General features: G+C 38.2%; 1 protein-coding gene across 3 annotated transcripts; it reads left to right on the forward strand.

Moving 5' to 3' along the window:
* Window positions 1–1,114: 1,114 nt before the first annotated feature.
* smarcad1b (SWI/SNF-related, matrix-associated actin-dependent regulator of chromatin, subfamily a, containing DEAD/H box 1 b) lies at window positions 1,115–22,229 on the forward strand. Of its 3 annotated transcripts, XM_053476302.1 has the most exons (24): window positions 1,115–1,377; window positions 1,467–1,517; window positions 2,643–2,778; window positions 2,868–2,955; window positions 3,120–3,165; window positions 3,309–3,394; window positions 7,025–7,123; window positions 7,369–7,447; window positions 9,070–9,485; window positions 9,691–9,875; window positions 10,061–10,151; window positions 11,915–12,014; window positions 12,089–12,148; window positions 12,229–12,304; window positions 13,027–13,162; window positions 13,274–13,405; window positions 15,874–15,969; window positions 17,928–18,045; window positions 18,621–18,736; window positions 19,701–19,889; window positions 20,012–20,130; window positions 20,418–20,600; window positions 21,608–21,717; window positions 21,898–22,229. In XM_053476302.1, the coding sequence occupies exons 2-24, from the start codon at window positions 1,475–1,477 to the stop codon at window positions 21,957–21,959; spliced, it is 2,766 nt and encodes a 921-aa protein (XP_053332277.1). In that variant the 5' UTR covers window positions 1,115–1,377; window positions 1,467–1,474; the 3' UTR covers window positions 21,960–22,229. The 3 variants fall into 3 exon arrangements, with proteins under 3 accessions (XP_053332277.1, XP_053332278.1, XP_053332279.1); XM_053476303.1 differs by having other exon boundaries at window positions 1,115–1,517; window positions 2,868–2,940; XM_053476304.1 differs by lacking the exon at window positions 1,467–1,517 and having other exon boundaries at window positions 1,116–1,377.
* The last annotated feature ends 45 nt before the right edge of the window (window positions 22,230–22,274 follow it).

Consider the following 22,274-nt stretch of genomic DNA (forward strand, 5'->3'; position numbering starts at 1 on the left):
CATAGCCATTATCTTTTCTCATAAACATTATTTCAGTCGCAATAGCTGCTTATCTGGATTTTTTTTAGGTATGGATGGAATTTAAGAAAACTGGACCTTCCTAATTTTAGGTAAAAACTCCTGGCATACACCTGTAAATACTTCTACTACTACTATTCATCATTATCATCACCATCTTATATACTTCATGTATCACTAATGGATTACTGTTGCTTTATTGCGACCCCCTCCCTAAAAAAAAACCAAATTATTTGAGGACAACAAACATTATGTAATAACATGATTAAAATAAAAACATAAACAGCCAATCCATCACAGGCTACATGCCCCCAGTTAAAACTGTTGAAGGAACCCTAACAAACTCAGGGAGAACATGCAAACTTCATGGCCAAGCTGGAACTCAAACTATTGACCCTAGAAGTGTAAGGCCACAGTGCTAACCACTACACCATCGGGCCACCATCAGATATTCAATTACAGTTATTTACTTACACTTATCGGATTTACAGGAGGGTCCACACAGAATGAGATGCCAGGCCATTACTCACCATGCTCACACATTCACTTATGTACCCTGCCTTAAGTCTCTTGGGATAGGCCCCATGCCCCCATGTACAGTGTACAGGATAAATCGGCGATTGCTGATCGGAGAGACGATGAATGTGTGAGTGAGTGCCACCTTATTACCCTCTGGTATCCACCTAAATTGCACAACTTCTTCACTTTTAATAACTTAATTTCTGATTTTTTTTCAAAGTTTTAGTATAATAAAGTAAGCCGTGGTTTAATTGATTATACTCTCTTATCCTCTAATGAACTTATACTATATGTGTGTGTTTAAGATCATGACACCGATATGTATTTTTTCCCCCAAACTGTTGTTACAAAGTTGTCTTTGTATTTCTGTAGCATTGCAATTTCTTATGAGAAAAGATAGGGTTAAATCTGGAATGTGATGTTTAAAAACACATATAGCTCTGATGGTCAGAAATCCATAAACCTCTGGCAATATAGTGTCACGTGGTGCCTAACAGATTGATGTGGAGTGAGTGGGCCCAATCTGGCAACCTTGCCATAATCTGTCGCTCGTGCAGCTCTCTTCGTGTGTTGCAGAATGTGTATATTTTTTCCTCCAGTTTAATGGCTACACAATAAAACGCGTTGTCTTTTCAGTATGTCCTAAAAGGGCTTCCGTAACGCGTTAGTATGAGCTAAAACATACGCTCGCACAAAAAGAAAGCAGGATTTAGCTTTGGCGAGCTGTATTAGGTGGTTAGCTTGCTATCTTGCATACAAATATGACATTCTTTGTTAGCTAGCCGGCTAATTTATGAGGATTCTGGCCTTGTTTAAGTTTGTTTAAACTTGACGTTTCCGGTAGGATTTTTATATATATTTTTTTATTTCTGTCGTGAATCGTTTTCGCAGTAGGGGAGGTTTTATCTTTTTTCCCTGAATGTGTGCAGCTTAAACGATGAGGAACAAAGATGAACCAGGCATACTTGCGGACTGTACCGGTAGGCTGTATTCCAAATAGAGCGCTATGGTCTAGATAGGTGCACTACTAAGTGTGCGCGGGCGGACTATTTAGTGCCCCATTGTTTCAACAGCGAAGTAAATTGGAACACAGCCCTATTCTCTTATCTACTGTCTGGAAGGCGTCTGGTCTGTTATGTACATTGTTATAGGGAATACATGTTTTATTTATCTTTGCATCAACGTTTTATTTATAGTATAAAATGTATTTGCTGTTCAATGGTGGAGTGTGGTTTAATGTGTGTGTGTGTGTGTTTTAATAATGGTTGTAAAAATGTACACCCTATTAAAATTAATTAAATTTTTTTTTTATCTGGTTAATACACAACTATCAGTCACATCATTTTAATCCAATCATTACCATCTAACTATTAAAAAAAACTATAAATTTAAACAAACCTCTGCTGTATAAGCAAGTAAGAGGTGATATCAAAAAGTTTCAAGATTTGTGCACCACAGATCCGGTCACTTTTGTCATATGTCCTTTCTCAGACACCTTAAAACCTGGCAGTAATTGTATTGATAGCCACTGAAAATTAATTCTTGATGCACAATGCCGCAAATGTCAAAAAAAGACGATGAGCATGCATTTGCCCGAGCTGCAGACCTTCCTTGCATTTTTTGGTGGTGGAGATGATGGGCTCTTCTATTGTAAAGACTGTTGTTTCATCTCAGGGTCATGCCCATACACCCAAGTTTTGTCAACGGTAATGATCCGCGACATGAGGGACGAATTATCCATGACACGCTGACGTCAGTCTTGGTGGACTTTGACGAGAAGTTCCTTCTGCTCCTGGGTCAGCTGTGGACAAACTTGGCAACAGCATGCAAAATGTTCAAATCACATCTAAGGATGGCCTGATTCATGGTGAAATCACAGGCATGGTAACGCACATGGTTAAAATAGCACCAACTGCGATGTACACATAAAATCGGTTTGGCTTATAAAGGTCGTTGCTCCCTGTGACTGTTTTTGCAGCCTTGTGCAGCCATCTGTTGGCGTGTTACAAAAGTAGTCTCTAAACTTTTTGATACCACCTCATATGTGCTTCTCGAGTATACCCTAAATTCAAAATGCTTTTCTATAAAATGTACTTCTATTACAGGCAACACAATCCCGGAAACTCCTGAGGCCAAGCGTCCATCTAAACCTGGTGCCTTCAAAGCCGCCGATCCTGTACTGGTGGACTTGTCATCCGATTCGGATTTGGAGATATCTGGGAGCTCTATGATCTCAATTGGGTAAAATGGTGAATCTGAATCAAAAATTGTTGTTTTGTAACTGTCACTTCTAGGAATGATCTACATACAGTATTTGTGTTGTTCTCCAGGCCAGGAAAGACTCTTGTGACTTCAAAACAGGACTCTAATTCGTTCTCTGATGACGAGGACGAAGTAACAGAGGTGAAAATGGAGACGGTAAAGATCGCAGGCGAATCTGAGAATATGTTAGAAAAGAGCATAGTTTTCTCTTTTCTTTCTTTCAAACTAAATATGTCTGTCTGCGAACACGTCATATTTTTTTCCCCAAAATTATGAACCAGTTTTATCTGTTAATCATGTTTTATTTATAAATTTTTTAGGAAACCAAACATGAACATTCTTCTTTGAAGACATCTGGAAATGGAGGTGGTGATTAATTAGTTATTAGTTAGAAGTGGTGTTTAATAGCTTGTGTTATTTAACGAGCCTCATCTCATTGGCATTGATGGATTGACTTTAAGGCCACGATTTGACACTGTGTTTTTTTCTTTTTATTAAATTCTTTAAAGATACTGTGTGTAAAAGAAGGCAGGAGGAGATGTGTGAAGATTCACAGGAGAGCAACAAGAGCAGCAAGAAGAGGCGTGAGTCACTGGTGAGCTTGCCTAATGCTACTACGTTATCTTCACATACACCTCTGTGTCCTAAATCTTTGGAGAACCCTTTAGGGTCTTTCAGGGCATTTTCAAATTAGGTCGCTACTGAGAACACCCCACAGGCTGGTTAATTTTGATCAGTCAGAACACAGTCATTCTGCGCTCTGGAGCCGTGCCTGCGTCTGCTTGAAGAGGTGGTCTCCAGAACTGTACAGCATACTTGAGCACGTGTTAAATCAAATATAAAGGCCAATCAGACCTGAGAACGGAAATCTTTGTGTGTGCGTGTGCCAAACTTATCCTCTGCAAAATAAGGATGAACGCAGATAGAACTGTTGTTGTGTGTCCTAAAACGAAAAGAAGTTCGTAAATGTTTTCTAATTATAAATAATACTCACCTGGGAGGCCATGTTCAATTTTATTCTTAGCCACATACAATTTAGCAAATATAATGAAAAACTTATTTTCTGTGTGTTCAAATGTTGAAACCTTACCACGGAAGCCTGAGCTTTTAACGGTTTTTTTTTTTTTCGCAAAGCAGCTTTACAAAATCAAAAAATCTGGAAATTAGTTTAAAAACTGTGAGGAGAAATATTTAATAATCAGACATGATCAGACTGTCCCTGATGAAGCAAGCCGAGGGTGATGGTGGCAAGGGGAAAACTCCCTGAGATAAGGCAATAGGCAAAAACCACGAGAGGAACCAGACTTAACAGGAAACCCATCTTTATTTGGGTGATATCAGATTGATTCGTAGTCATACTAAATGTTAGGTAGCTAAAAGTTTAGTGTAACAGGAGAGATGTTTAGGTTTAAATGAAGTCCACTTTCATTATTGGAGGCTCAGGTACAGGACTATGTGTGGTCCTAAACTACTGAGCGACTGCAGTCACAAGCCATCAGAGAACAAAGGGCAGGACAGTGGAACCGTCCCCAGTCACCACATGCATCCTAAGCAGATCACACAGGTCCTTAATGCGATAAGATCTCCAATCAGAGGCAGGGCACCAGGATGAGTCAGACAGGATCTGGATCACTACAGAGAGAGAGAGAGATAACATTTAGGCATGGTCACTGTCACATACATAAGGTGAATGTATATGTAGTGCAGAGTGAAAGCAGGGACACCGGCAAGACTAACTATGACAGTGTAACAAAAATACTGTCTCTAGGACATAAAGCAATCAGTCACTTTATCATCAACAAACCTAAGTGATTAATTAGAGTGGAGGAAACAGCATCCAAACATACCAGTTCACCTTAATACTTTGTCAACGAGTTCCCCAGATCTGCAACTAAAACTATTCACAAAGGGATTGGCTAAATCAATAGGTTTTTATCCTAGACTTAAACACTGAGACTGTGTCTAAGTCCTAATAGTTAATTGGAAGGCTACTCCATAACTTTGGGGTTTTGTAGGAAAAAGCTCTGCCCCCTGCTGTAGTTTCCATAATAGGCGGTACTAACAAGCAGCCTGCATCTTTTAATCGAATCACTCAGGTACTAGATCATTTGGTGCTTTGTGATTATGTGAGTGATATTAAGGGCTTATAGAGCCAACTGTAATAAACTCAGATCATAAAAGTCAATTTTGTCCTTAACTACTATGGAGGTTATGTCAAAATTGGAGATCTGAACCATCAGTAGAATTTAAATTAGATTAATGTAAACATGCATGCTGTTTTGACACGTCCAGTGTATGATAAATGAGAATAAAGGTACTAGTAGAATCATAACAATTATATTAAATATATCTAAACTATAGTTATGCTTTGTTTTAAGTTTTGACTTTATGTCTGCTAAATTTATGCGGTTTCTTCTGACAAATATTTCTGGGGATGTTAAACCCTAAACATGACTGCTCTCAAACTGGGGCTTGACACATGCGTTTCTCTTCTTTTAAGCTGCATTAAGATTTCAGTCTGAACATGTAATTAAATTTTGCGTTGTCTGTCATGTGGCATCATGTCACAGTGGTGTCGCTGATCAGATGTATTGTGAGTCCATCAAATTAAAAAATACAGCTCAAGGACAGAAATGTTATTGCTTTTCAGTCACGACAGCTCCTGGCTTAGCGGTTAATCTTTTTCGCCAACAGTGATAGACGGCTGCCTGGATGGGTTATTTGTTATTTGTCGTTGTGAGGTCTCTGGAGAAGGGGTGTGGGCGTTTATGGTCACATGGCTCTAGGAACCAGACAGACTTTTTAAACGTGCTTTAGTCTCTTACTTGGTTTGTTTATGTCTCTTGAAAAGCAGTATGCTCGCTGTCTGGTGTTTGAAGCCAGAACCAAGCAGGAGCTGAGGAGATAAATCAGTGCTTTAAACCGATACGTCCGACTATTTGGATGGTAACATTGCGTTTTAGTGTAAAAGTTTGCACATCCTCCTGCTGTATTCAAAGGGGAAGTTGCAACTTGGAATTTATCATTTAATCGTTAATCACTTCACTGGTATTAAGAATTTAACTGATTAAAAATCTTTCTGCCTTTGGTCTGTGTGAGTAGTTTGTGTGTTTTTCCCCGTGCTTGGTGGGTTTTCTCTAGGTGCTCCAGTTTCATCCCACAGTCCAAAGACATGCAAATTAGGCTAATTGGCATTTATAAAATGATGTGGCATGATATTCCACACCTATGAGAGAGGGTAGTTGGTAATGTTTGTTTTGCATTATGATTCTCTGCATCTAAAATTTAACACACTATAACTTGCGACTTGCAGTATTGGAAGTAGTATTTTTCAGCAGGGTCATTTTGAATGGAGACAGAAAGACAAGCAGTACTTTCGACCACATTACTATTATTATTATTATTATTATCATCATTATTATTTATTAATATTTTTATATAAACTTTTTTGATTCTGCTTTTTTAGAAAGCAAATCTTTTGTTTTATTCCTTTGCATTACATAACTAATTTTACTAGAACTCTTTAAATAAACCTGAGAAAACATGTGCGTCTTATTCTTACAAATTAATTAATTATTGAAAAAATTGATTAACTGTTGTGTTCAACTATTGGCTGAACAGATGTGCGAAATTTGCAACCTTGGTTATAAATTAGCTGGCTAATGTTACGACAGCTGTTCGTATATGCATGATCATTTAAACTTTAGTACAGTCGAATACAAAGTGCAGCAAATAAGTCCTGTAAGGGTCGAAGTGCAGTTTAAGTAGAATTTTAGAGCTTTATGCGTTTTGACATGGCAAAAAGACACGCTTCTGTGGAGGAAACCATGTTTTTTTTTTTTTTCACTTTGTCAAACGTCGGGGTGGGAATTGACGGTATCACGACTTTCAAATTACAACCCACATGGTATCACGGATGCAGCATTTGACATTTGAACTTTTGACTGCTTTTTCTATCCCCTTAATTTTTCCCATTTAAAATACTGTTCTTAAGTTTTATTTACACCAAAGCTTCTGTTTAAAGGGAAGCTGTTCAATGCTGTTTGGCGCTAGTTAATAATAAATTGGACAGTGGTTGCAGCAGCACTTGAAATGTTTTAAATTGAAAATCAATAGCAGTCAGTTTTAATATTTCAAGTCAAATGATGTCAATAGTTGAACGTCTGAACTGGTCATTGTGTTGTGCGGTTTTGTGTCAAACGGCAGTTTTGCATGCTTTCTACAGACGGACGATTCTGCAGATGAGGGACCTGAGCCCAGCTGGAGGGAGCAGGAGAGCATGGTAAAGAAGCTGCAGCGTAATTTCCCAAACCTCAACAAGGAGGTGAGGCAACAGGTTTCAACGTGTTTGAATCTGGTGGAAAGTGACATCATGTGACAGTGATGTTTCTGTTATCAATATTGCAGAATAATATTAATATTACAGTAGACCTTTCTAAATATTGTGTTGTCTTTTATTACTCCCACATACATAAATACTGTAGCATATATGATCGTATATACATTTACATATACCATACATACACATATACAGTATGTATTTGACGTATGCTGCGTGCGTTCCTGCAGGAGCTCAGGGACGTGCTTCACGAACATGGCTGGATCATTGAGGACACCATGGAGGCACTGCGCATGTTCTCTGAGCACGGTGAGACCTTTCTGCTGCTTTCTTTCAGCTTGAACGAGAAGCGACCCACATTAGGGAGATCCACGAACGTGCGGCGCTGTAATAACAGACGCTTTTGAGCAACGTTTGCAGTTGCTGTAATTTGTACGTCGGCCCGCGCTCCGTGTTCATAAGCTCAGCTGCTCCTGCAGCATCCACCCTGCTGTTTCAGCATTTCCTGACAGGGACTTTAATAAAGCGTATTTCACCCTAATAGCACGGAGGTGTTCGAACCCGGTTGCTCTAAATTGGTTTTGCTCCAGCTCTCGGCACACCTGAGGCAGGTCATCAAGGGCCATGCAGTTTTGATTAACCGGCCAAGATTTGTTTGGTGCTGGAACAGCACAAAAAAAGGCGGACTGGCTTCTCCATCACAGTGTGAAAGCGTTGTACAGAAATTTACATTTACATTTATTCATCCGGCCGACACTTTTATTCAAAGAGACTTACAGGTGAGACAGAATGCGCTCCAAGCCCAGCGCTGATGATAGAAAAAAAAATTTCATGTCTCTTTTTGTGCTATCCTAGACGAATATATATTGCACTGTCTAACATTTTCAGAGTGAGACATTGTGGATTAAAAGTATTCCTTTTTCCCCCTCATACAGTAGACATGTGCCATACAGTATGCTTTAGATAGTTTCCTTTTATGTTTGAAAGTGAAGTAATATCAGTGCAAACTGTTATTGTGACTAAGGGTGTGTAAACCTTTTCATTCAAGCATGCATTACACACACACTGTACACATCCACTATTTACACCATTGGTCACCAACCACCAGACCGTGAATGATTTGGTACAAGGCCGCACAGAAAGAATAATAAAAAAAAAAAATGTAGATAGATAGATAGATAGATATTATTAGTATTTTTATAATATATATTTTTTAAATAATAAAACTTTTTTTTGCACTGTGTGTAAAAAACATCTCTGGAAAGCTTCTTTGAAAAAGCGAAAATACCCAGTAATGAGTGCGGTGGAAATCTTGAAAACACTATAAAGACGAGTAATTTATACACTGGGTAAGAACAAAGTAACAAAGGTTGTATTATAACTTTTGCAGAAAGACAATGCAATAAGCAACTGTTAAAGCTTGTTCAGTCTGTGTGGCACAATTAATACATAGATCAGAATGAATACATAAATAAAATGTGATTTATCCATTACACGAGACAGCAAATGAGATCCTGAGCCTGCCCAAACAAAAAAATAACTACCCTACCTAAATTATGGGTTTATGGCAACATGTGATTCACATGCTACCTGCTCGCTTTGTATAATAGATTTGGAAAACAAGCTCAGGGCTCACACTGATTTTGCTTTATGGTATGTTATATTTATTATGCACTTTATTATGCTAAGTTATAAGTGCACGATGGCTGTTCCATGGAAAACTGTCTTACATAAAACTAGGTGCATTAAAGGTTGGAGACCACTGATTTACACTCCAATAGAAATGATTAATTTGTAAACTCTATAAAACTCATGATATATGCAAAATGATATTGTGAATGAGATACCTGGGGATGAGCACACCAGCAGGTTCGAGTGTGCAGTAAACTACATTTCATTCACTTTTTTATTATACTTTTTTCTTCTCCCAGTGGTTGAATGCAACAGTGATGACTCTGAATCTGAACCTCCCCCATCTCCTGAACACAAAAGCACAAATCTGACCTCGAGCCCCAGCACATCTGCAGCACACAAGGTACACCCGCAGCCACCAAACTGTGCCCTAAATGGAGCCCGAGAGCCGCGGACGAGAAGGAGACGGTACCCCAGAGAAATCCAGAAGCAAGACAGCAGCTCAGAAGACAATGGCAGTGACTGTGAAGCGTCTCCTGGACACTTGGACTCGGATTGGGACGAGGCTGACGAGAAGCTTCCTCGACTGAAGGCTCAGATCCTGGACTTCTTCCAGAAGGCGACGGTCGATGAGCTGACGCTGATTGCTGGCTGCTCTGTGAAGAAGGCTCAGAAAATCATCGAGCTAAGACCGTATCAAACGTGGAGCAACCTGGTAAATGGCTTCTCCTACTTTTTTCTTACTTTCTTTCTTTCTTTTTTTCAGTACATATTTCCTTATGTACATCTTTTATCAGATCATCCACTAGAACAACAAATGGAAGCCAGCAGCATGTGTACCCTATTTAGCATAACCAGCAAGTGTTTATAGCTTGGTTTAGAAATGTTATATGTTACAGTAAAACCCATATTTTCTACAGGACGATGTCCTTCACAGAGGTAATGGCCTCTCTGCGGAGCTGCTCACTGGGTGTCGAGAGGTCCTAAGGGAGCGAGAGGTGGTACAGGGGCTCATGGTCAAGTGTGAGAAAATCTCCAGAGATATGGCTGAGTTGGTGCAGCAGGGACTGGGATCTATGAAACAACCAGACATCCTTAACAGCTCGTGAGTTCGCTCTTAGATTCTGGTTTTAGGATATAAGCTAAATATTCTATAAGTTGTTTGTATTAGAAATATATATATATATATATATATATATATATATATATATATAAAAATATATATATTTATTTATTTATTTTTATTTTTGGGGGGGGGCTTATTTTGTGCATTTGTGCATGTGTTTCCAGGTTTGAGCTGAAACCATACCAGCTGATTGGCCTTAGCTGGCTGACTCTGCTTCACAAGAACCAGCTGAGTGGCATCCTGGCAGATGAGATGGTAAAATCTCACACACTCTTGTCAACATTAGTGAATGTTTAGTGATGATATAACAGTATAACAGCACTAGGGCTACTCAATAAAAATTCGCAGTATCGACTTGTGTAATTATATAATTTATATCTCAATAAACAATACATTTAAAATATATTCTACAATATATTTTAATATTCTACAAACCAGCTTAAAATTTTAGCAGTACTTTTGCAGACATATGTGAACATATTTGCTTTATCTGAAATTATTAGAGCTATTATTAGAGCTTTCTGACATGAGGTTATGTGCATTTTCTAAGTTGGGAAAAAATTTTTCAAGTACCGTGGCATTAAAGTGAGGCACCAGGTTTCGGTCCCTAACCCTAGATGTTAGGGGTGTTTAATACTGGAATATGTCACTTTATGAGAAAAAGTGGCAGCACGATTCAGCCTTTATTTGTCAATACTTATTTTCATTCAATAAAAGTAAATAAATATTTACCTTTTTAAGAGCTACCTTGCTAAGCTATAGTCAGTTTTGTGTGGATTGTGGCGTGTCTCTAACGTCGCCGTCTGTTGTGTAAGTCGCTGAAGCAGTTCAACATTAAGAAAATGCACCAATATCCTAAATCAAATCACAGCATTAGATGCCGCAATTATTTCTAGGTTTAAAAATATTGAAGCTGGTTATATTAAAGGAAAGATGGCGTAGATTTGTCTCCCTTAACGTTTTTCTTCCTCAAACATTAGTGTTTTTTATATATTTGTACATTAATACAGAGAGGAATAAAATGTAAGGAGCGTGCTCTTATGGAAAAAAAAAAATTAACAACAGGTTCGTCCCAAATTATTTTATTACACTTACATCACATCATCTACAATTATTTTATTATTTTATTTTTTTATTTTACGGGGGCCCTATTATGAAGAAATGTTTAGACATTCAGATGTTTTTTGAACATTGAGATGCAAATGTATAATCTTGAAGGTTTCTTTTTTTAGCTAAGGCTTTAACACACACACACATTAGGGGGCCTTTGAGACCTGTGTTAAACCGTTAAAGAAAAAACATGGTAACTTTAAATAACACCACATTGTACTTGTCTATTTTTAAAGTTAATGTTGTGGAATAGAGGCAATCTTCCTCATACTTTCTCTTAAAATGACGAATAAAACAGGAAAGTATAGTACACAGTTGTACACAACGTTATAGCTTCAGTTTTTTCTCACCTCGAAGCAGGGCCACTAGAGACTATGTTTTTCTAAAAGTTTTAGGATGAGTGTATTCACATAAATTTGTGTCTCTTACTACCATCAGAGCTGCTGTTATAGTAAATCCTTCTGATTAATCAGATTTAAGAATTTGAGCATTATACTTTTTTTTGTTCAGCCAATCAGGTATGTCATCAGATGATCAGGTATGATCATGACATACTGTACAATGATGAAAACAACTAAACTGTGTTGTATTCCAAAATACATATCAACTTAAAAAAAAATGACAGTGAGTACCAATAAAAAGTACACTGAATGTTTTAATGAATGGAAGGAAAAAAAGCTGGTGTGTGTGCTGTGAAGTTTTTGTTTATATACTGATGATAAAATCTTGACAACCTAGACCCATAATGTTTACCTGTGCACTAGGGGTGAAACTTGATTAGTTCTAATTAAATTCAAGCTTAAAGAGCTTAAAGTGAAGCTTAAAAAGCTCAAAGTATAAAAGGATTATCTCTGATAAGGATTTAACAGAAAGGAGAGAAAAATTTAGTCTTCATCATTTCTTTGCAGGGTTTGGGGAAAACCATCCAGGTCATCTCGTTTCTGGCGCACTTGTATGAGGAGGGAAACCGAGGACCGCATCTTATCACTGTGCCTTCTTCTACGCTCGGTGAGTGAAATGACCAGGATGACTAGAACGACTAGCAATGCTTACTGTTTATCTGACAATTTTCCTCTTGACAGATAACTGGGTTCGAGAGCTTAACCTTTGGTGCCCGAGCTTAAAAGTGCTGGTTTACTATGGTAAGATTTAGAGATGTTGGTGACGTGACAAATGCAGTTTTGCGAACAGTAAAGTCGTCTAAACCACAACGTCTGTATAGGGTCCGTCGAGGAGCGAAAGTGCATCCGCTACGAGATCCTGAATGAAGAGGTGGACTATAACATCATTGTTTCAACGTGAGTGATGAAAGCTGCATTTGTCTGTAAAATCTCTTTTTATATAATTTTTTAATTTACAGATCCCAAGCCCTGGCCGTGTTTGCGAACTTAGTGTAGAAATTAAGCTTTATAAGTAAAGCTGGATCAGAAAAAGATTGACAAAAAAGTAAATTCAACAAACTAATGGCGCAAAGATATAGGTTCCTGGTGATTCCTAAGAAATGTTGTATTCTAAAACAAAAAAAAATCCCATCAGAAATCTTAATTGTATATTATTTAATTACATTGAATTGTAAAAAATTTTTTTTTTTTTATATATATATATAAATCTTTTAATTCAAAGTATGTCCAGGGAGAATGCTCACATACTAAATTTAGCTACAGTGTGATAAGATAATGATGCATAGCAGCCGACTCCTGTGCACGGTTTGGGATGAATCTGTTGACTGCTGTATGACTGATTGGTAAATTTTATGTTCCTATAATCGCACAAATCAAGGCAGGACCTCGAGATGTGTGTAAAGTTCCACTAAGAAGTGAAGTGCATTAAATGCTTGCTGAATCAGGATGAGGTAAAGTGCCCTCTCGGTGGGCATTATGCATAGCTAATAAAGTGTAGGGGGTTCTCACGGATTGCTCATTAGGAACTGCTGCTGTTAACAGTACACTCATTTGCAGAATTGTATTCATTAAGATTTTGTATGTAGGCCTGGATTTTTATTTATTTTTTTCCTCCCCAGGTACAACCTGGCCATCGGGAACTCCAGTGATCGCAGTTTGTTCCGTAAGCTCAGGCTACAGTACGCCGTGTTCGATGAAGGACACATGCTGAAGAACATGAGTTCGCTGCGCTATCGCCACCTCATGGGCATCAATGTAAGCGCAAGTGTCTGCATGCGTGGGCTCTATGCCCATCAGTCCAGAGTGTCTTTAAGAGCGTGTGTATCTATGTATGTATGTGTGTGTGTGTGTGTGTGTTGTTCATAGGCCAAAAAACGGCTGTTGCTGACCGGAACTCCGCTGCAGAATAACCTGCTAGAGCTGATGTCTCTGCTTAACTTCATTATGCCCAACATGTTCTCCAGCAGCACCTCACAGATCGCCAAGATGTTCTCTATGGTAGGAGGGACACACATACAGAATTCATTCAGCATATTTTAGTGTCAGTCGGTACTGATTTATTTTTACAAACTAACCGTTGAACGCTGCAATCTGACTGATCAGGAGGTGTGAGTTATCTCAGTATAACAGCAGGACTCGGACCGTAGGCCTGGGTGTAACATGAGCTACAGGTTAATATTAATGAACCTGTTCTTGTTATTGTTTCTGCAGTAACAGTACAGGGACTTTCCCGGCAGATGATCCACATAATCCCAGACTAATAACAGAACTCTCTGCCAAACTTATTAATACAAAGAAATCACAATTGGTAAGGTTGAGTATCTTGCGCAAGTTGTACTTCTTTTGTTGTCACCCAAATACACTCCTTGTTTAAAGTAGATTATTAAATCCGGCACAAAACTGTTTGATTTTTGTGCATAACACTGGGCTCTCAGTTCAGATATTTTACACGCCCTCACTTCAGGATATGTTTACTCTAACAACCCATGCTTTGTCTCTTAGTGGCGCTTCACATTACAGCTTTTTATTAGCACCGCAGTTTCAAAACATATGAAACAAACTGTTTTTAAACTTCCCGCAGTAAGAATAAACATACATTGATCTGTTCAAGGGAAGAACCATTTTATTCGTCCAAAAAATTGCTGGCTGCTATGACGTAATCTGTCACATAACTGCTCATAACATCCCTTCTACTCAACATTCGAATTTTATCCATGGTGCAAATTCAACTGCAAAGTTTTATTAATTTTATTTTTAGTTTTTTTTTTTTAGTTTTGCGTGATTCTGTGACAAAATCAGCTAGACGTACAAACAGAAATTTTTTTGGGAGACTAGTTTTGAGTCCTCCAATGTATATGAGACATAAAGATATCATTGAAAGAGTGAGTTCCAACCAATGTACAGGTGAAAACCTTTTTTATATTCAATCCCAAGTAAGTAGCAACCTGTTTAATTTATAATGATTGAGGCTGATTTATAATTTTTAATCAGTCATAGTTTTAGTAGAATCCGAAATGTTTCTATGGCATCCTATAGAACTGCAAGAAAGAATTTCAACAAATATTGTAGAATATATACAGTAGATACATGGCCCAGACCATCATTCCATATTGATATTACTGTAGACATACTGTATATAAACATGCATGTTTTACTAATCTAGCAGCAAGTTAAAAATCTCACAAATTTCTTTGCAAAATCCCCCAAACTGATTCCCAAAATCTTAGTTCTTGGCACCACTGGGGCACACACGCGTGCACTTTGGAAAGCTCAACAGGAAAAGCTCATTAAAATACATAGCTTTAATGAAGTATTCCTTTCCATTGTCTTGATAGTTAGTTAACACATGCCTAAAACACACTGCAGCTAAATTTAAAAGCTGAGAGCTTTCTAAGAGCTACTGAGTAATTTTTTATGATATATATAATTATATATCACTATAACTTTTTAATTTCGGAGTGCACTTGTCGTTTAGATTTTTAATTTTAGATTAAAACCAATTAATTCAAGTTTGGTCAAGCAGACTAATACCCATAAAAACTCAACAGGAAATTCTCGGATTTCTACCACAGAAATCAAATCACAGACATCAAGGGGTCCTACATGTTAGAAACCGTGGATTTAAACTAACATAGCCCTCATGATGTGTCATGTTCAATCCTCTCTCTTCTTAAACACAGAATGTAAACAAGGTTTAAAAATAAATTCCAAAACTTTTTACATCATCAGATTTGCACCGAAGCTGTGAGACTAATGTAGCCTGCAATTAATGAAACTCTAACTAACATGAAAGGTTTCTGCCTCAGAGCGCATCCACTTCATCAGATGTAGAACGCTTTGGTTTCTTCTTCTTCTTCTTTGTCTTTCGGCTGTTCCCTTTCAGGGGTCGCCACAGCGAATCAGTAGAACGCTTTGGTTTAGATTCGCTTAATGTCACATAATCCTTGTGTGCACCAACAAATCATAGATTATAGATAGGATTGTACCACTAAAGCAAAAATGATACAAACGACAATGTAATTTTAGCATAAACCATAAATATATTTGTAAGTACAGACTCCTGGTGCTATTGGCTCGTTTTTATTTATTCAGAAAGCTGAACAGCTTGAGCAGCTTAAGAATGTGGTTGGAAGTGATTATGTGAAGATTTAGGCATGTATTTATGGCTAGGCTTTTATTCCTCCAGTTTCAGTGCAGAAGTAAAAAAAAAAAAAAGGTTAACGATAGATAAATTGTGTTCTTTTATAATTCGGGGATTGCTGTAGAGCTTTTCATGCTTCAGCACATCTGATTGATTTCCAAAGGAGCTTTAATTAAACATCTCAGAACGGGGGAAAAAATAAAGAGCGATGTGGCTGTGCGGGATCGGGAATGGAACTGCAATCCTACAGCAATGCTGAGCTGAGCTCATCTTTTCTGTGTGTGTGTGTGTGTGTGTGTGTGTGTGCATATATGTGTGTATGCAGAAATCCTCAGAGGAGCAGAGCAGCTTTGAAAAGGACCGGATTGCACACGCCAAACTCATTATGAAACCCTTCATCCTGCGGCGTATCAAAAGCGAGGTACTGCGCAGCTTGCTGTGTGCATGTGAGCCAAGCCTGTGCATAAGTATGTATGTGTGTGTGTGTATATGGGTGTTAATGTCATTAATTTGGAATTCTACAATCTAATTGGTTATAAAACTCTGACAGTACTTCCAGCTGCAAGGCAAATCACAGGGTTAGATTAATGTGCTCGTTCCAAGATATTGTTGTTTCTATGGTAACAGATCCTTCACAAAGACGTGTGCAGCAGACGCAACATGTAATTTAAGCGTTTAAAAAAAACATATACTTATGTAACTAAGAAAAACATATTTACATTAATATAGTAAAGGAGAGGATTAGCAAACATTTATGGAAGGAGTCCCTGATGTCAGAGCTTTGTAAAGGTCAAAGGTGAACTGACAAGACCAACTAGATTTCATTCTCAATATCAAGAGAGGTAAAAAAGATGTATAATGTAAATAAGAAATGGGACTAATCTGTTTTTTAGACTCTGCACAAGAAAATCAGATATAATTACAGTGTATCTCAATTAATTAAAATATTGTAGAAAACCTTTTATTTTAATTAAGTCAAAGTGGCAAACTCATATATTCTACATTTATTAGTGGTAAAAGTTAAATATTTCAAGCTTTTTTTTGTTTTAATTTCAGGTCATAGCTCATGAAAAAGAAAAATTCTGTATCTCAAATTATTAGAATATTTAATTTCGGGTTTGAGTAAATTACTATTTATACACTGTTAATGTTAATGTCTCGGTTTAGTTTGTAAATTTTGGAAAGGGCTGGCTATGTGTTGTTGGCAGAGTGCTGTATCAAAGTCTATACATAGAAAGTTAACTGGATGGAAAAGTGTGGTAGGAAAAGATGCACAAGCAACAGGGATGACCTTAGCCTTAAGACGACTGCCAAGCAAATCCAATTCAGAAACTTCAAAGCACTTCATAAGAGGTGGAGTAAGGCTGGAGTCAAAGCCACCAGGGACTAATTGGTACTTTCCCAGTTGAAATGTAGCTTTCCTATTAAATCACCCCTGTAACAGTGACAATATCAAAAGTGTTTTACCAGGGCTAAGGAGAAAAAATTGGACCGTTACTCAGTGGTCCAGCCTCTCCTTTTCAGATTAAAGTAAATTTTGCATTTAATTTAGAAGTCAAGGTCATGGAATCTAAAGGAAAATTAGAGATGTGCAGAATGTGAGTTGCTTAAAGTCCAATGTAAAGTTTCCACAGTCAGTGTTTTTCTCAGTTTGCCATGTCATCTGCTGGTGTTGGTCCACTGTGTTTTAAGTCCAACGGGAGATTTATAAAGATGATAAGCTTCATAGAGATACTGATTTTCTTTTCCAGCACTTGCCCACAGTGCCAAAACGATCACTAACTGGTTTGCTTTCCATGATATTACTGTGTTTGATTGGCCAGCCAACTCATCTGACCTGAACAACAAAGAATCTTTGGGCTGTTGTCAAGAGAAATATGAGAAACACTCTCTTAATAATACAAAAAAGCTGAACTCTGACATCAAAGCAGTCTTCAGCTCATTGCCTCCATGCCATGCTGCGTGCTGTGTGATTCAGTAGTTTATACTAAAAGAGCCCTAACCAAGTATTGAGTGCATAAATTAACAGCGTAATTTTCATAAGATTGACATTTCTATATTGTCAATTCTTCCTTGATTGATTTTAGGAAATATTCTAATAAGGTACTGTTTTTTGTAAGTTATAATAATTAAAATTAAAACAAAAAAATAGACTCTGAATATTTCATGTTATGTATACTGAATCTAGACTATATGAGACTTTCACTTTTTGATTTAAATTACAAAAATAAACATGTTTCCATGATGCTCTAATGTTTGAGATTCACTGTGTAAATGCATAAAAACTATGACATGTTGTTCCTAATTTTCAATAAATCAAAAAGTAGTCGTTGCCATATTTCTTAGAGGCTTAGTGAATGTCTCTGTTGTGCTCGCCAGGTCCTGAAGCAGCTGCCTGCCAAGGAGGAACAGATCGAGTTCTGCAGCATGAGCCAGAAACAACAGCAGCTTTACGACGCACTGTTCAGCAAGCTAAAGAGCTCCAGCAACACAGAGAGTATGTTGGAGAAAAACAGTGATGGTGATGATGTTGATGATTTCAGTTCTGTTAGCTTCAGTTCTACAAAATTTGTGGGAAAACCCAAGAATATTTGAGTCAGCTCTATTTCCTTAAAATGCACAAAATTAAATTGTTTAGATTATCTCAAACACTTAACATGTGTTAAGACGCAAGCTTACCTCATGACTTGTCCCGCTCAGTTCACCTCAATAAGGAAGTGATTCAGGTGGAGTCTATGTTGTAGGGATAAGAAAAAAAACACCAACTATTCAGGCTGTGTACTGCACATTGTGCTGACGGAGTTTTTTTCCTCATTAGAAAAGCACAAGTTTTCTAGAGAGCTGTAGTTACAGCAGTTCAGCAGATAAGTGCTTCCTAAGTTGTTCTGATTAAAAGGAAAAATTATAATACGAAGAGACAGTAGCAGACTTAATCATCATCCTGATCATCATAATTAAGTATGATTGAGGCAAATCCGATACCCGTCATTTTCGACAAAGTAAATCAATTCATCATTTCTTACATAAAAGCTAGTCACTCTGAATAACTTCCCGTCTGTCATCCCCATACAGAACGTGAACTGACCAACGTCATGATGCAGCTGAGGAAGATGGCTAATCACCCGCTCCTGCACCGGCAGTATTACTCCAGCAAACGCCTCTCCGCCATGAGCAGACTCATGCTCAAGGTTTGCACGTGCATTATTCATCCTAGCAATAGATTATCCCCAGGCCATGTAACGGAAGAAGATCACAGCCTTTACATCCATCAGGTTTATTATAGGCATGCTGATCAGGTGACTGCAGTGCAATCATTTATTAATGCGCTGTAAAAATGATAAAGGACAACCTTTAATTGGATAATTACTGCAGTGATTTATAGGTTTTAGCTGCGACAATTCCCTTAACCCTGAGTTAAGCCCAGAGTAGCTTCTCGTTTCTTAAACAACCATATTCAAAGGCGTGGTCATGGAAAAGATGTAACTGTGTTACTGCGGGTCAAATTATTATGTGTCTGCATCAGGGACACATCATGGATGACCAAAAAACACAATACTAGGTGATGTTGAATCATAATAAACTGACTGTAGAAATCAGAGGTTTAATAGTAAAAGTAAAAGCATTTCCATACACACATTGTGAAAAAAACATGTAGGATTCAGAACAGATGTGTGTCCAATGAAAAGAAACTTTTGTAAGACTAATAAAAAAAAGGCTTTGGTTTGCTAAGGAGCATAAAGATTGATTTGAAGCTTGGAGATTGCACCTTTATGGAAAAAGGTCAAGTGGTCTGATGAGTCCAGATCGACCCTATTCCAGAGCGATGGGCGTGTCAGGGTAGGAAGGAAAGCACATGAAGCGATGCACTCATGCATATTGTTCACTGTACACGCCTCTGGAGACAGTGTTATGATCTACGGTTGATTAATTTGCTCAGGTCTAGACTCAGTCAGCTGACAACCTGAATGTACTGAATGACCAGGGTATTACATCGATGGAGTTTTTCTACTCTATTGTCACGGATATATTCCAGGGCTCGAATCGTGTAAGTGGTTCTGTGAGCATGAGGAATCACTAGTTACACTACACTAGTTATGTCCTGTGTTATGTACTCTATGTGATCTGTTGTCTCTGGGTTTTGTTGTGGGACAGGAGCCGAGTCACCGTGAATCTGACCCGGCTCTGATTGAAGAAGACATGGCGGTGATGTCGGACTTTGAACTTCATCGTCTGTGCCAGCAGTATACTGCGCTACACGAGCATCAGCTGACCACAGAGCAGCTGCTGGACTCAGGGAAGCTCCACCTCCTCACACCACTTCTGACAAACCTCAAAGAGCAGGTGGGTGTTTCCAGTGCACTCGTCAGCCCCTTGCGATTACCGTTCTATAAAAACTAAATCGATTAGACCCCCGGCATTCACGTCACTTTTACGGCTGTTTAATAAACTTGTATCTTACTCAGGGTCATCGAGTGGCCCTCTTTAGCCAGTTCACCATGATGCTGGACATCCTGGAGGTGCTGCTCAAACACCACAAGCATAGGTACATCCGAATGGATGGCTCCACACCAATGAGTGACAGGTGAGTCTAATGCTCAAGATTCAACAATTTTTAACTCTGCGATGTATTAGCATGTAATCAGATCTGAGATATAATTAATTATATAACAATATAATAACAAATCTTACTTGCCGATAAACCTGAATAAGATTGCTTGAGCTAAAAGTATAAACATTTAAGCATGAAGTAATCAGTGACTAAGTAATTTACTCTCCTGGCATGAATAAGGTCAGCCATTGAGGTATAAAATTAAATCGCTTAACATTTAACATTTAACTATAATCCTTTCCCTCTGTCCGCTTTAACAGAATTGTCCTGATTGACCAGTTCAACACGGACCGGGACATCTTTGTGTTCCTGCTGTCCACTAGAGCCGGAGGACTCGGCATCAACCTGACCTCTGCTAACATCGTCATCCTGCATGACATCGACTGCAATCCGTACAATGACAAGCAGGCGGAGGACCGGTGTCACCGTGTCGGACAAACCAGGTCAGAGCAGGTGTATAAGAGAATTGTATGAGGGCGAGTCAAAAATGATCCATACTCTGGCTGTAAAATTTCTTTTAATAAACTTAGAAAAGACAAATACATAATTTTCCTAATTAATCTTCTTGTTTGTCAATACACTTTGGCCAACAAGTTTTCGTATTCCCTCATTAAAAATGTTTGCAAGCCACGAATACACCGCTGTGTTCACTTCTTCAGCAGGAGTGAATCTTCGTCCTCATAGGGCTGGTTTCAGGAGACCGACAGATGAAAGTCTGATGGAGCGAGATCAGGACTATAGTGAGAATGCTTTAACACATAAAAACCTTGTTTTAGAGTGTTGACAGTGTGGGCAGAAGTGCACGGACATGCATTGTCATGTGAGATAACAACGCCTTAGGATAGCAGTCATCTGTGTTTAATCTGAAGTTAAGGCTTTGGCTCTAAGATTGTTTGAACTTTTTTCCTGATAAATTTTCCATTATTGGCTCTTGTGAATCCCAGAAACGTTAAGCATTAATTTTCTAGTTGATTGCTGACTTTTGAGCGTTTTTCCCCGTCAGCGATCCGACTCTCAAGGCTTGTACTCTCTAAGGCTAGTCGTGTCTCGTTTGTTTGCAGATATCCAAATGCTCTGTTAATGCTCTTCTGTAAGATGTTTTCGCACCAGGTACACCCACAGACCTAAAAAAAAACACGAATCACTGCATGCTGCTCTTCTTTTGTTAAAAATCATAAGCAGGCATTGCTTGCACTGTAGTTACAAATGAACTGATGTAACACGTTCACACCTGCACAGCAGTGACCTGGAAGTGCGGCCAACAGAAGTTTTAATATGGATAGATAAATATTTAATAGTGTGGATAATTTTTTACTTACCTTCATATATTTTATAGGCATGTAAAAGCTATTAGAAGCTGTGTCTATGTGATTAGTTTATCTATGTAATTAACAGTAAAAGGTCATTGTTCTGTGAATAAGCATTACAAACATAATTTTGTTTGCTGCAGAAACGTTAAAGTGATTAAGCTGATAAGCAAAGACTCTATAGAGGATGCTATGCTCCGCATTGGCCAGAGGAAGCTTAAACTAGAGCAGGACATGACAGCCACTGAGGAGGGTGAGTGATTACATTTTTGTAAGACATTTTTGTTGAGCATTTTGAAGCACAGTTGTAGGCTGTTAGGATTGACTGCATACTGTTCCAGCTTTATTAATAATATAACTGTGTTAAAGCAATGTGCTGATGTAAATTACTTCCAAACTGCGGATGTCTGGGTAATATTCTGCTTTCATCCAGCTGACGAGGACACCATTCCTGATGACATGGCCTCCCTCCTAAAAGCTTCATTAGGCCTTTGAGAAGCAGAAGAACACTGGATTATTAGTCTGTGTTTGTGACCGTATTCTGTTGAATCTTGACTGAAAGGACTATAACACAAATGAGTCTGACTGATGTGTGGTTTAAGGGTGCACTGATCATTTAAGTTTATACTGGGGATGTAAGTTTATAAATCCTCTGGATGGCTCCGACATTTCTGTGGAAAAGTGCACCGTGGTCTCTGCTTCTGTTTTTGAATGTATTAAAGTATTGTACTGTTTTTATTTTCTGTGTTTGAAAATGTTTAAATAAAAAAAAGAAAAAACACAGTATGAAGTTTTCACCATCGTGTTTTG

Source organism: Clarias gariepinus, chromosome 17 (genome assembly GCF_024256425.1).
Source record: "Clarias gariepinus isolate MV-2021 ecotype Netherlands chromosome 17, CGAR_prim_01v2, whole genome shotgun sequence".
Lineage (NCBI taxonomy): Eukaryota > Metazoa > Chordata > Actinopteri > Siluriformes > Clariidae > Clarias > Clarias gariepinus.